At 40.7% G+C, this 16,271-nt stretch overlaps 1 protein-coding gene across 1 annotated transcript; it reads right to left on the bottom strand.

Moving 5' to 3' along the window:
• Window positions 1–3,900: 3,900 nt before the first annotated feature.
• Window positions 3,901–10,661, bottom strand: adgrf3b (adhesion G protein-coupled receptor F3b; the record flags this gene model as incomplete). The annotated part of the gene is made up of 10 exons (XM_079525738.1): window positions 3,901–3,977; window positions 4,180–4,215; window positions 4,365–4,406; window positions 4,548–5,879; window positions 6,020–6,208; window positions 6,756–6,955; window positions 7,168–7,308; window positions 8,375–8,587; window positions 8,910–9,137; window positions 10,496–10,661. The coding sequence occupies 10 exons, from the start codon at window positions 10,659–10,661 to the stop codon at window positions 3,909–3,911; spliced, it is 2,616 nt and encodes an 871-aa protein (XP_079381864.1). The 3' UTR covers window positions 3,901–3,908.
• Window positions 10,662–16,271: the final 5,610 nt, after the last annotated feature.

The following is a 16,271-nucleotide window of genomic DNA, read 5'->3' as shown; positions in this document are numbered from 1 at the left end:
CAGCACTGTACTGTAGCATGATAATACCTCCTGTCACACCTTGACCTGTGAAATTGTGAAATGCCTTATTTGGACAGCGGTGGCACCCTGCCCTCATCTCCTTTTGATTAATAATCAGGATTCCAACATTTAGTAAATGTGTAGTCTTCTGCTCTCTTCTCTTTTTAAAACATAGGCTTTGTTGTTAATATTATTACAGCCCATGAGTTTTCAAATTTCACTTGACTAGGGTTGTCCCGGTGACGTGATCGGAAATTGGGGCCGATCACGTCATTTTCAAATGATCGGAATTGTATCGGGAGCAAAAAAATGTGATCGGAACATCTCTAGTATCAATGTTATATCCATATCATGATAGATCGGGAAGAATTTAATCAAATGACCGGAATCGGATCAGAAGCACAAAAAAAAAGAAACGTGATCGGGACGTCCCTATTGACAATTGTGCTAATAGTGGCAACATTAAAGTCATAGTTAATCACAGGCATAGTTAGAATGTCCACATTCTATGACTCATTTTGATGGTCATATTTCTGTGTGCATCACACAATACAGTCACCCTATTCTTTTGATTAAATAGTTAATGACCATTAAACACAGGGTAGGGGTAGGTGTGAGTCACATTTGTCTCGTCAAGTACTGTACCATTATATGATTGCCGTATGTCACATACGTCCATACAGCAGTAAATGCCCACAGTGTATTTACAGTAAAGGTGCAAGGGTAAAGGTTGGTGGGTCTCAATACTCATGCTGTACCAGTACCACCACATATATTTTGGTATAGTAATAATCTCTTTTTTATTGACGTGACCTGGCTATTAATATTTTGATCTGAATTCATAATTTCACTGTGATTTCTTTCTTTTCAAAATCTTTTTATTCTGTTTTTTGTAACAGTAGAGTTTTAGCCTTCGAAGACAAGGATTCACGATGCCAGTTTTTCCTCACAATTTATGTCACCACACACTGCTGATGGACTGGTTAGTCCAATTTAAAGAGACCCACCTTTTTTCTCTGGCTTTTAGCTCTGTCTTAGCTTAAAAAGGTTAAAAAAAAGTCTGTTATAGATTTTATGACGTGCGTGCGTGCGTGAGTGCGTGCGTGCACGCAAGCGAATATAGTCCGCATTCATGGATCAGGGTGAGAGGACATTCAGCAAACTCTGACTGTATTCATAGAGCCCAAGGACACTGCATGCTGGCCTGGCCAGGAGAGGATTTGTTTATCAAATGAGTCGTTCTCCTTCAGGAATTCACAGCCCAGCTTACAAGGCACATGCATTATACAAGTCCTTGACCCTCTTCAACCAGTACTCCACTGTGTTATACCATTTGGTGTTATACTTCAGCTAAATGGGTAGTCCAGATAATGTAATAATCATCTCTATCTGTTGCTTCTGTGCTCTGAGTTAGAAACTATTAGTGATTCCATCTCATTAATGTACATGCTTAAACAGGTCTCAGAATCATATGTTTAGCTATAAATAATTGCCAACAAAGGAGACTCTCCCATTGTATAAAAAAATCACACCCGTGTGAAGTGAGGGGCACTCTTATCATTGTACTTCATCATACATCATCTCATTCCGGCCAATCAGAATTTGCGTCCTCACCTTCGTCTTCAATGTTTGTGTTTATTCAATGTTTGTGTTATGTGGTTTGTAACTGTCACCACTTCCCTGTTAGCATAGGACTATACAATTGCTTTTATGCTACCACAATATTTTGCATATAGTGGTCACGACTCTCACGACATTTATATGTATATGTTATCTCTTTGGTATGTTCCATATGGGTGTGTCACATATACTGTCATATTATTTGATTTACTGTATACCCTGAAATCTTGAATAAACAAAACTGTGTGAAAAAAAAAGTTTGTGTTTATTCAATGTTTGTGTATACACAAACACTCAAAACTGGCCATTCATTATCAATGGCATTTAATGTTTGTGTTAGGACAATGTTTGCGTTTACACACACCCTCAAAGCTGGACATAGGAGCTCCCCTCAAAAAGTTATATTTTTGAGGAGCAATAGCCCCTCCTATGTCCAGCTTTTTGTGTGTGTAACCCACATTTTGTCCTAACACAAACGCAAACATTGCGTAACACAAACATTGATGACGAAGGTTCTGATTGGCCGATTATTATTGCAATGTAGTCAGTTGCTAAATATACAAAAAAAATCACACCCGTGTGAACTGAGTGGTGTAAGGTTTTATATAGCATGATCAGCTGTGGTCTGACGTAATGTCTGACGTAATGAAATCATTATTATTATATAAGGTAAGGTATTATATAGCCTGATCAGCTCTGATCTGACGTAATGAAATCACACCCGGATGTGATTTCACAACTGGCCTTTTTTGTGCAGAAAAAATGAGCATGGTTGCTACGGTCATCCAGTTCACCCGGGTGTGATTTAATTACGTCAGAAATTATTTTGAACATAGCAACCATGCTCATTTTTTTCTGCACACAAAAGCCAGTTGTAGGAGTGGTTTACACCACTCAAAAATATATATACAGTGATTGTCTTTTTATATGGCCGTTTGTATGCATGTTGTTGCATTGTTTTCTCAACATGATGGTGATTACATTCATGCAACATGTCTAAATAGGTCATTTGGAGTAAACCTCCTTCCATTTACCACCTTCACAAGTCTGCATAGCCGACTCTGCCCTGAGGGCATTGTCGATTGACTGTGCTGGGGGTTTATTGGCCAAGTTATATCCTCCTCTTCGATTTCCTCAATTCAATATTATGGTGATTACATTCATGCAACGCGTCTAAATAGGTCATATTTTATGTTCTTTCACTATGCAAAGCATTGTGGGTACATTTGTGGGATGAGCTATATAATAGGCTCTGCTTACCCGTCATCAAAGAGCCACATCTTTTGCTTTTCTTGTTACATAATTTGTTTAGCGGCTAGCCCAAGATTAAACCCACTTTTACTTGTTGAACAAAAAGCTAAACAACGAAAACAGGAATCAGTGAGTGTCCAAACTGTCCATGAATTCAAAGCTTTCAAAATCGGACCCTGGTGGCTGTCGTATCCTAGCAGCATCACAGCAGTATTAATATTATAGGTAAAAATGAAGTCCACTAGTTGTGCAAGAAACTCCACTTTTATTGTATTTACATTCTAAAAAGACTAATGAAGGCGAGTCCTTCATGAGAGCAGCACAAGCACTTAAATTGTGAGGCTTTTATATCAGTCCCACTCAGTCACAGATCTGTTTAACCAATACTACTGGGGAGCATTAGGAACAATTGAGATGATACACTTTTCTCTGTCCCGATATATGGGTGTATGTGCAAATTACAGTTTAAAATATTATTGTAGTTGAAATGGACAAACTGTTCAATATTCTTAAATTCTCAGCTGTGTTTAAAAAAGATCTGGATTTATCATGGATTCAGCAGCCTCAATTTTCACATAACAATTAACAAACCTGACTAACAAATTGCAAAATCCTGAAGATTAATTCAACTCGAGCCAATCTCATTTAAATCAATTTCAGATTGAGATATCATCATGACCACTTAACTCATTCTTAAAACTGACATCCTGTAGTAACATGATGTTACTAACATCATTTCAGTTGAACATAACCTTTATACCAATCATCTACGGTATTCTACATGTTGGCCATATAGTAACCATCATTGAATCAGTCCAATGATAAACGAATCCATGGATCAGTTCTTCTGATTGTAGAGTTGCATATGTGAGTGTGACCACTCCTGAAATACAGAAATAATCAAGAGGCTATTTAGATTTTAATTCGGCAAGGTTGACACACACACACACACACACACACACACACACACACACACACACACACACACACACTTAGCAAAACAGCCAATAATGTATATACAATACTGACCTCAGCATTCATCTCTCTTTTGTACACGTAGTGGTGGTCAACTGTTTCATGCTCTCACTTTTTCCTTTTGATGGTCCCTAAAAAATTACACAAATCAAAAAGAAACCACTTGACTTAAAACCTTTATTCTTATTGAAACAGATCTGCGTTAATACTCTACTTGGTCTTGCTGTTGTTTCTTTCTACACCAAATGTGTTGGAGCTTGTACATTGGCTAAATTCTGGCTAATGCTCCCCCAATATTGCCATAAAATACCAGAACTCTGATCCATGACTTACCTTAGCCATTATGAGCTTGAAAAGTTCTTCCCGGACCTGATCAGTAACACAAATGGAATGCTTATTGTAATCAAAGGGCATTGCCAGGTTACGGTACATATTTACGTAAATATATGTATTCAGGACAGGAGTAACCTAGACATGAGTGATACAAATCGACTAATGAATATTGAAAATGGACTTACCCTTTGCTCTGCGAAACACCCTGTTATTAAAATGAAGAAGCCCTGGATAGAAAGATATAGACATTAATTATACTATATTGTAGTATTTAATTTCTAAACTTGTGTGTGCATGGACAACAACAGAGTGACAAGTAATTACATATTCCTGCTTGAAACGTTTTCTTGTGAATTGCTGGAAAATACCTGAAAACTGTTGAGGATGGTGAAACCGTATTTCAGAAAGACTGCCCAGGGATAGGTTTCGATATCGTCAAATATGAGCATTAAGAAGCCCATGAACCATGTCACCCCAAAGATGGGCGTTAAGATGACCACCACCTTCAGGATACCCTTTGCTGTGTCCTTGTCACTTGCCTTACTGGCGTCAGACACAGAGGACTTTGTGAGCGTCAGGATGACCACGCCCATGCAGAACATGTTGGTCAGGACAATAGTTCCGATGGGGAGGATGAAGGCATGCAAGGAGCCTTTTAAGAGCTCTTCGTAGGTGAGCCAGCAGCCTTTTTGGTAGGGCTTCTTGGTGTACCTGTAATACACGTAGGTGACACCCACAATGGCGGTGGGGCAGACGTAGCCCACAATGCTGGCTAAGAACATGAACACCCTCTTCCTGAGTGGGCTGAAGACGAAGATGAGCTGGTGGACGAGCATGGTGCTCAGGCACAACGTCCAGCAGAACATGGCCAGGAAGAAGAGATGTTTGCACAATGCCAGGACCAGGCACACGTTATCACTGAGGCTACCGGGGTCATGGGAAGCCAGAAAGCTGCAGAGGGCCAAGAATAGACAGAGGGAGATGTTGACCATGGATGTGTGGCGGAAAAGCGAAAGGTTGGACTTGACCACGGCCGACCACACCAGCGCCTCAATGATGAGGAAGATTAGCAAGGAGCATATGGACACACCCAGGCCTATGTAAGTGATCTCCTCCTCGAACGGGAGATCCACAGGGTTCTTGGACATGAGATAAGAGAATGAGGTCAGGTGGTTGCACTGGCAGAGGGTAAAGTTATCCACGCCCATTATCAAGCGGCAACCTTCGCTTGACCATTCGTTGGTGGTGGTGTTCCAGAACACACAGTGAAGTTTAGTTTTGGTAGTACTAGTCAGCTCCTCAGGGAAGGCCAGTGTAATGTCTATGGGTGAGCCTGTGCTGTTCGTCACCGTGGCTGATACCACAAAGCTGGACTTTTCTGAGGCACGGATATTTTCAGAGTTGCTGTCGGGGAGTTTTTGGACAAGGTTTTTGATCGCCATGGTTTTGACGATTCCAGAGGTCTGGTTCATGTTGACGCCGATGCCAAACACTGTGCGGTTGCAGTCTGAGCTGCCATTTGCCCGGCAGATTTTGAGCTCTACATTTTCAGTGTTGAGACCCTCACTGTTGTTGACCTTGATATTTTTTACTAGATCTTCCACAGACGTGAGGTACTTTGTTGACATTCCGTATTCAACAGACTTGTTGACCTTGTCCCATGACTGGTTAAGCATATTGCTTGCTGCACCGAGAAAGTCCTAAAACAAAGAGCAAAATTAATTCTACATTACTGTTACAGTATATTCATTCTATAAATGACTTATCAAGTGGCCTAATTTACACTATGTGGAGGCCATGTGGAATTAATAATTATAATGAAATGTAACAGCTGCCTCACATCAAAGAGACTTTCGTCCAAACTGATGGTTCCCGATGCAATGGCCATGGAATCGAGAATAGTGATGGATGCACCCAGGTCAGCCATGGTGTCTGTGGGTGTACTGGTGTTAGACTCGCTGCCGTTCAACAGACCAGAGAAGATGACCAGAGCTACCTCATTTGTGGCCCCAAGTCCCTTCAGAAAGTTCTAGAAATATACAACAAAAACATGTTCATGGTAGTCTCTGAAAATAGTAGCTACCATTATCACAATATCGTTGCTGTCCAGAAGAAACCATCTCCACTTTTGAGGGGTGTTTTTGAGGATTCTTTCTTCATAAATCAATGCTATTGAATGCCCTTTATGTCTGTGTGTTGGTTAGAAAAATATTGAACCAATGGAAAGTATTAAAAAGTGCTTCGGCAAAATCCTCCTAACTCCTTTGGATCCTCAAACTATCTGCCAAACCAGCTAACTCTGAACACATTTATAATGTGCGTTGGTTACAAAAATATCGAACCAAGTATTGAAAAGCGCTATGACAAAAACCTCCAATTGAGCTGGATTGTTATTTCATTTCCTGTGTAACGTGGTTTCTTCCAGGGGGAGGCAGTATAGAGAGTAGAGACCAGGACTACTTTTCCCTTTTTTAAGAATTTTCATTTTTTTTAATCCATCCCAGAAAATGACACCATCCAAATGAGTAATGGGTAAAATGGATAAAAGTGTGAACATATTGTGATGCCATACTTACCTCTGCTGCTGTCTTTACTTTGTTCAGCTCTTCATTCACACAGTTGGAGTAAACCTCCTTCCATTTACCACCTTCACAAGTCCGCTCCCTATAGCCCACTCTGGCCTTAGGGCATTGACGATTGATGACTGTGCTTCCATCTGGGGTTTTTGGCCAAGTTATCCCCTCCTCCTCGATTGCCTCACAAATCTTACTCCCCTCTACATGATGAAATCAGTCAAAGGTCACATATGCATGAAAAGACGCCCAGAAAAAAGTAAATTAATGAAAAACACTTTAAAGCTATAAATTATCACATTGCATGATATTACCAATATTTGTCAGTACATAATTTTAGGTTAATCGTTCATTGTGACTGGCAATTTGTCAATCTGTACTGCATTATCAAAGGTGTAATGACATTCAGATCTACCGTAAATCACTGGAATATCCACAGTTCCATTCTTGGTTTGGTTCAGCTGGTTCGTAAAAAAGATAGTGAAACTCTGTGGCGGTTTTTCATCCTCACAGTCAATCACTTGCTCGACAGTGTAGTAGATGATGTCCTCGTCACCTTAACATGAAGTTACATTGAATCAAATATTTTTCAATACATCTTTCATTTCTAAGTGCAAAGTTAGTCTGTAACTCCATACGCATAATATTTGTACATTCAGTTTAGGAAAGCTGAGAGGGAGTCTGAGAAGCATTTTTAGGAGGATTGCTGTCCCAGTATCGGAATCTGTCGGAATTTGGTTTTGGAAGAGAAAAGTGCAGCACATCCATGGGGCGGCAGTGGATCAGGGGTAGAACCCGGGCTCCCCCAGAGTTAGTGTCGAAGTGTCCTCGAGCGAGACACTGAACCCCATTGCTCCTGATGTGCTGGTTGGTGCCTTGCATGGTTTCCGCCGCCATCGGTGTATGAATGAATGTGCGTGTGAAATTAATGGGTGAATGTAATGCACAATCTATGTAAAGCACCTTGGATAAAGGCGCTATGTAAATGCACCATTTACCATTTATCCACCAAAAATAGCAGATCGACAAGCTTCCTTGTAGATCGGCTATTTTTAACGGCAAGGATGCCCTTTCATATAATTTACCAGGATAAGGGGTTTTAAGGGTGTACAGAAACATTTTCTTTGATAAAATATATTAAAAATCTAAATCTAAAAATTTAATATTTTTGTTTATTCAATAATGAATGCCCTATATTATACTAGGCTGGTCAAAATGTAGGCTAGCAAAAATTGCCAATCTACAGTACAAGCTCACACATCGTTGTGACAGGAAAATCAGGTTCAAAATAGTCTTTTGCCCCAGGGTGGCAGAGGAAGTGTAGTGCCTAGGATTACATTAGATAATTGACACTGGGTGAAAGAAATGGGTTGCAAAATCGTGGGATAAAAAATATTTAAAAAAAAGTCTTTTGGTTTGTTTGATATTCAACCAATGAAAAATGAACAAGAGCTTGTGACTAAATAACTACATTGGATCCATTGAGAAATAGTCTTTTTTCCATTTTCGGAAAAGTAATAATTTGGGACATACAATATAGTTCCACGCGACAGTGAAAATATGTCCCAACATAAACCTAGAGACCAGAGGGTTGATTGACTTACTTTCTTTTCTTGGCTTACTTTCTTTTTCCTTCCCTCTGTAGGACCATGTGGTCGCCAGCTCTTCTGGGATGTTCTGGATGGTCGCCGTAACTTTAACTTTCCTGTTCTCTTCACAGTCCACTGTCAGAGGGTCAGTGGTCATGGTGATGGTGTCAGGCAGGACTGCCACCGTCAGGGTTGCCTTGGCTGTATGTCTAATTGAGCCAATGTTGAAGCCACACTCGTATATACCTGTGGAGATCATTTTAGTGTTACAGATGAGACCCATAGTGTAGACCGCAGAGAAACTTGTAATTCTGTTGTTACTGTACAGTAGGTTCCAAATGTACAGATTGCAATGAAACCAATGCAATCTTTGGGATTATACAGTACTTGAGGTTCGGACGGCCCTCACATCTACAGTAAGCCGGCCTGCCAGTAGCCAATTTTAATACAGGAGGATAGGATACATATGTCATCTTGTTGTCACAATCTTGACTATATTCACTCTTCGGTGAGTGAGGCTGGAGTATAGGCACTATAGGCATTATGCCTGGGTCTCCCTGATACTTGCCTGCCCAGATCCCTGTCACTCCTGTGAGCTTGACCTCAACACAAGACAGGATCTCCTCTGTAGAGCAGTCGCCCAGGCTCACAACGCTGCCTTCGTTGAGTTCAAACCGCTCGTCCATCCGGCTCATGTTCCAGCCAGAGCTGTCTGATTTCTCTCCAAAAGTACACTTCAATGTAGCATCTGCTTCATACAACACTGTGTCCTCTGGATAGTTCATACAGACCATTCCTGTTTTGGGGGATGGGTATTAGTAGAAACACGTGTCATTTGTTCTTGCTAGGTTTAATCTATAACGATAGTAGTTCAGGCAGACAACTCACATGATAAAGTACATTTTGGCATTTTAGCTCTGAATTTGTCACTGCATACACCTTAAACTAAGCCTATAGAAAATGATAGGAAAGCAGGAATTGTAGTAGCAATGGTTGAAAGAAGCATATGAGACTGAGCATGTGCATTTCACAGCTTAGCCACTTATTCTTACTTAGTCCTATTCAAAAATGTAAAAAAGCAGCAATTACATTCTACAGTATATAAGCCATAAAACAAGCACAATGCGATGCGTTGTGAGCCTGTACATGTGCCATTTTTTTATATTTTTTGTGTGTGAATAATCTAATGCCCAAAATAGGGACACTGGTTGAATATGGTTAAATAAACTTATTACAGAGGAATGTGTTGCAGGGAGAAGAGAGTAATGTGAGTTGTCATCACGAACTAGGTTCTTTAGTCAAAAAAGATCTGCTTGTTGTTAAGCTCAGAACTGAAATTGGATTAAAAAGCATTGTATTTTGACGCTGTAAAAGCTCAATTTGTTTCTTGAAATAGTGATTGTGGACTTTGGTTGTCCAGGATGCTAGCGAGTGTTTCCTACACCCAGCGGCGGCCCTTAGGGAATTAGCGCCCTAGGCCGCATCCCACGGGGCCGCCCTTCCAGACTCTCAGAACTTTCTTTTCACAGAACGGGACACAAAACGAACCAGCAATGATGTCCATACCATATAGATCCATACATTATTAAGCTATCTCAATCAATAAGTCCAGCTCCTCAAACGAAAAAGCCTTGGTACCGAGGCTACGTTTGTGCCCGTATTGTAACTGCCGCCCTAGGCAATCTGCCGCCCTAGGCCATTGCCTATGTGGCCTATATATACCGGCCAGCCCTGCCTACACCGCTCCCCGTAGATTCCCCCGTTGGCCATTGGGGAGCTTCAGGAGGCAGTGTAGTAAAAACGCATTCACGGTTTTATCCTCTTAGCAGATTTTGTATTGACCTGTACTTTTGTTGAACTGTACCTATTCTACAAACTGTTAATACAAATTTAAATCAATCAAACACACACCCTAACATGACAAAGGCCACTACGGTCACTTCAGCATAGAGCAAGGAACACAAGGGAGTTGAGAGGATAAAACAAAAAAGCACTAAGACCTTGTTTACATAACGGTCCTCCATTTTCAATTAATCAGAACGTTTAAAGACATGGTATGGCATATACTGTATGTCCTAGCGTGCAGTCTATCACATAGAGGTTGGTTATTTCATTGCGATCCAAACGACACACTGGGGCACCGTAATTACATACCTAAAGTGTCAACAAGAACTGTAGCAGCCAGACTGGTTTCCAAGTCGGTCACTGCCCTCTGAAGTGTCGAGGTATTATTAAAAAAGACACTGTATTCGGCCTCAAAGTCAGCAATGCTGGGGTCCGAGCTTAGCGGAACAGGGTATAGAGGACAGACGTCAGACATAGGTTATACATTCCAGAGAAATGTCCATTTTCTAATTTGTAGTTTGTAATTCCTGTTGTTTTTTTCCCAGCAGTGGACATGTACTTGCAGTACTGGGACCAATGCTGGTGTCTTTATTGTTTTCGCTCAACATTAAATACTGTATATTTGCTGAAAATAGCCGATCGACAAGTTCACCTTCTCAATCTGCTATGCGATCTTTCTACTATCTAATGTTCATTATGATATGGTACCATTTTTGTCTGAGGTGAGCTAATAACCCAGCAATTGGTCAGCTGACTGCTAAGTCAGCGTATGACGTATGAAATGTGTGTAGTACCATTGCAATACACATTTATGCACCCATGAGCATAACATGAAGCCGCTCAAGTATATCTGACTGAACTAAACTACAGTACCTCCATTTGGTAATATTCACTCCCTCCAACCCATTCACTGTTTTCAAGATATCTTCGAGCTTAAAGAAAAATAAGGGGTTTGGGACACAAACATAAAATTCACAAGATAAAATGTAATACAGGGATCATGTGTATATGTTGGACAAACAAGCAGCATTTAATGATTAAAGCTTGTCAATTGAGTGCATCTCAGTGAGAGTGGAGTGGAACTTACCTTGAGTTTTACTGCCACTTCGTCCTCAGTCCATGCCGCTTCAGATTTTGAGACTGATCCATTAATGCGGACTATGTTGATTAAAAAGAAATCATCATGATTAAACGCACACACACACACACACACACACACACACACACACACCATTAAAAGAAGCATGGCAAACAGTTTGAAGGATGGCAACTTTTTTCTGAGAGGATTTCCACTATAGAGTTGATCTTAGGTGTAAAGTTTTGAGTTGAACAACGATTGTAGGCTGTTCCAGTCACTGGCTGCTGCAGACTGTAATGATGACAAACCTTTGGGATCATGGGACCATGCATTCACTACTCTATTGCAGGGGTTCTCAACCCGTGGGTCGCCCAATTATTTTAGGGGGTCCCCAAATTATTAAAAAAAAAAAAAAACATATTGTTTTTTTTTTTAAAAATCACGATTTTTAAAAAATAGCAGACCTACAAGCTCGTAGCGCGCCACTCGGTGGCGCGCTATGAGCTTGTAGATCTGCTATTGTTCAATAGCTAAATTATAACAATGCTTAAAACACCAAAAGGGGTTCCCGCCCAAAATGGTTTAAGGTTATTGTAGCAGTCAATTTATATTGGGGGTCGGGAGGGGGCGGGGCGGGGGTCCCCGAGACGTTGCCAAAGCATTTTCGGGGGTCCCCGGCCAAAAACGTTGAGAACCCCTGCTCTATTGTTTGTGCCTGATGCCGTGACGTTTTAAACTTTGAACGAGAGTCTGTCTTCAGAGACTAGTACCTTTGACCTTGGCAATGCAGATCGAAGTGGCGATGCTGGAAATGTTTCCATAGCAAGATGAGCCATTGCAACAGCCGTACTCGAAGCACACCTCATTAGTCCAGTGATACCCTTCTGAGCAGTTGCATACTGTCTCAGATCCAGTAACTAGGCATTCTAAATAGAAACACAAAAACATCCATCAGCCTTACTTTCAACTGGAGTCCCAATTTTTGGCATAGCTAGACATTTTCAACACTCTTATGAAAATGTCCTCCTTTTCAGATATTTGAAAAACAAAACAAAACCTAATACATTAATCATTTAGTGACAAAAATGGCTACAAACATTGTGAGCTTGTAGATCAGCTATTTGTCCTATTTTCATTATGAATCTGATCCTTATGTTCCCTTTGGTCATTTAAGCCTTGTCTGACTTAAAGCCTAAAGTGCAATATTTGTATTGTCTCATAGCTTGAAAATCCATTGTATAAAGGTTTAATTGTCTCCACCAGGCCGAAGGCATGGGGAGAGAGTATGTTTTGCACTCCGTCTGTCCGTCCGTGTGTCCGTGTGTCCGTCCGTCCGTGTGTCCGTCCGTCTGTGAACAGCTAATCTCCGGCACCGTTAACCCGGTCGATGCCAAATTTTGCACACACACTCCCTGGATGCCAACGATGAACCTCTGCCCCAATTTCCAGAACGGCCTGTTATAGCGCCACCAGGAGGCCGCTTTGTGCAAAACAAGTTTTTGGACAGTACACCTACATATTTTGTCCAAACATCACGCAAATTGGTACACAGTCTCTCTAGAGCCATTCAACGAAACCGGTCTTTCAGATTTCTCAGACTCCATCCTGATTGGCTAAGATTGGCTTCCAAAGTTTGCAGGAGTGCTCACTTTCAAACAAAATGCTGCAAATCATGAACACATCGTGTGATTTCCGTGAAATTGTGCACGCACATTCCCACTAGGCAGAGGAAGAAATGCCACATGAACATTTTCAACTCGGCCTCATGGTGGCGCTATAATTGGCTGAAAAGTGTTTTTACCTCTAACTGCACGGATCTGTGAATAACTTTGTATGCCAACTCCCTAGAAGCCAAGGAAAAACCCTTGCCTGGAATTTTTCACATCCGCTCTTTATAGCGCCACCAGGAGGCCGACATATGTAAAACACATTTTCTAATATTACTCCTTCAGATTTTATCTAAATTTCACGCAAATCGGTACACATGCTCTCCATAGTCATGTGATCAAGACGGGTTTGTTTGATTTCTCATAATCCACCCTCATTGGCTACGATTGGCTTCTAAACTTTTCAGGAGTAGCCCGCTTTGTACCCGTTTTGTACAAATCTCCACAACTACTCAACGCAGCGTCCGATTGTGGTGAAACTGTGCATGCATATTCCCACTAGGCTTTGGAAGAAATGCCACTTGACCGTTTTCAAATCAGCCTCATGGTGGCGCTACAACAGGCCAAGCCGCGACACACACACACACACACACACACACACACACACACACACACACACACACACACACACACACACACACACACACACACATTTATATTGCTCCTAAACATTTTGCCAAACATCACACACACACTCCTATCCTCCTTGTGGAGACCTGTGCCCAGAAGGGCACTTTTTCTAGTTGAGTCTGTAACTGTAACATGTGCATTAATTGATCTTTTGTCATGAGTCATGAACTTTGGGTGCATTCATTGGGACACCCACATTGCCCAGTACCCTCCTAGTGACAAAGTGGGAAAAAGTTATAGGGCAAAGGCAGAGTGTGTTGAAATAATCAAGTGGGCCTTTTTTCCCCAACCAACTTCTGAGTCAGTGTAGCCATTGTAAAATGTGAAATGAATCAATCTATTTATGATAACTGCTACAACTGCTATTTTTGAACATTTAAAAAACATCTTGGAAATGTGAGAACTACTGATTTAGAAGGCATTTTTAGAAATTTCCATATATAATAAACAGCAACACGATACCTGCCACCAGTTCAGTCTGTATGATGTTGATTTGCTGAGTCTTTACAGTGTATACACCCTTCAGTGTTGTTAACAAGGAGGATGTATCCAGGGTGACATTGCTCTCTACCATGAGTTCAGCAATGTAGATGTCTAAAACAACAGCACCAATCAACACAAACATTCATACATGAAAATCATCATGGAAACAATGTGTGACTGGAAAAGAAAAAAACCTGTGAGTTCCCCATCACAATATGTAATCATGTGTTTGGCTATAGAGGGTATGCGCATGCATAAAGTGAATGGCAGATCGAGTGGCAAATCGAGTGGCAAAGTGAGTGGTAAAGTGAGTTTAACTTCGTTTAATGTCATTTAATGCAATCAGATAGGACTTTTCTGTTTGGATGTATGGGTTGTCAAGGCCAGAAAGTCGTTTTTTGACACTCAGTAGGCGTTCCTGCATAACTTCCAGGTATGATGATGGTGTCACACGCATACCCTCGATTACATTTAAACGCAGAATATCAACTTTTATAAGTGTGCAATCAATCAGTGAAGTGATCATGTTATGTATTTTAAGTACATTTATGTGATGGAGACACAATACCTTGCTCTATAAGGAAAGGTAAACATTTTCCAAAATAGAGAGATTTTTAAGTTTTGTTATCATTAATGTTAGCTATATATTGACTCACCCGTTGCAAAGATCTGCATTGAGAAAGAGAGAAATCAATCAGTCAATAAAATTACTGGTGATGATTTTAAGACCAAGGCATACATTATATCACCACTAAATGGAATACATTTTTTAATAGTTTAACGAAATGTAAATATTGTATTACTGAAGCTCAAATACTAATAACTAATTTCTTCTGAATCTTATAATTTATAGGCACATGCAAACCCACTCTTTGTAAATCAATTCTATTGAATTATCAGCGACCAAATGGGTTCGGTGCGAACCAAATGGGTCCCGACCCATTGCTTGGGAAACACTGCTCTAAAACTGTCAATAAAAACATTGTGCTGGACTGAGGTGCATTGTTACCTGATGGGAGATGAATATGACTCCTGTGAGCATCACTAGTGCTCTGGACCACATTGTCAATCTGGAGGTCAAAACAATCCAAATTAATAAAGGTAGACAATGGAAGTGAAAGGACTGGAATATACTGTAGACTCACGCGCACACAGGACACAAATATTATAGGTGAAGTAAGGTTACATTCACACAAGCATGCATGGCATGTATCTTCATGAAACAATAAGCATCACACACACACACACACTGTAACGTTGTTTCTTTTTCCCATTGTCTTGCTGTAGTACACATACCCTGTACTTATTATTAAGCATAGGTGTGGCATGTCTTCAACTTCCACAATAATTAAGTTGTCAAGTGTTCTCTGTGATTCTGGAGTGAGTTGTCTGCTTCACTCGGGAACAGAAGAGCTGCTGCCGACCATAGACAATGTGTAGGAAGCAAACCCACCAGCTAATCAGCAGGGGTACCCAATACCCACACTTTTTGAGTGGTGCAACCACTCCAAGGAACAGCAATGTCCGTGTTAAACCACCTATGTGACTATGAGTAGCAGTAGGGGCAGAAGTGGTGCTGTTGTGCCAGAAACAGAGAGAGAGAGAGAGAGATAGTGCTGCACTGTTGCCTGCTAATGAAAGAGAGAGAGGGGGGGGGGGGGGGGGGGTTGAGCTGGTCATTTCAAAATGACCAGCTCAACCAGATCTACCCACCAAAAAATATATATTATCCCTTTGCTGAAAATTGTTACATATTAGGCAAATGCTCTTGGAATGGGAAATAGAGTGGGGAAATGGAATTGTAGGAAACGTTTGTATATAACTTTGTAATACTGACATTTGTACAAAACACTCTTGAAAACAAAGTATTGCATTTTGGGTTTTGATCTTCCCTTTTTGCCAAAAATAGTTTTTTATTTATTTCAATTATATATTTGACATGTAAAATTGATGCTGAAAAATGATGTCTCTTCTGAAAATTGGTAAAATGAAAATGTACTACCTGAAAAGGTATTTTCTGTTTACTAAGGAACTGGGACATACTAGTGTCATGTCCAGGGGGTGTACTTGTACATAAAAACTGCCTCACGCTACAGAAACAGGAGATAGGTTCCTGCCCTATGGGCCTCATGGGCTCAGCGAGACTTACTTACTTAAAGAACTGGAGAGACTTGACCTCTGTTATTTAACAAACACTATAACAAATTACTTATAGAGGTTTAACTTT

Source organism: Electrona antarctica (assembly GCF_951216825.1).
Source record: "Electrona antarctica genome assembly, chromosome: 17".
NCBI lineage: Eukaryota > Metazoa > Chordata > Actinopteri > Myctophiformes > Myctophidae > Electrona > Electrona antarctica.
Note: the sequence above shows the minus strand (reverse complement) of the source record. Positions and strands in the feature narration are given on the sequence as shown.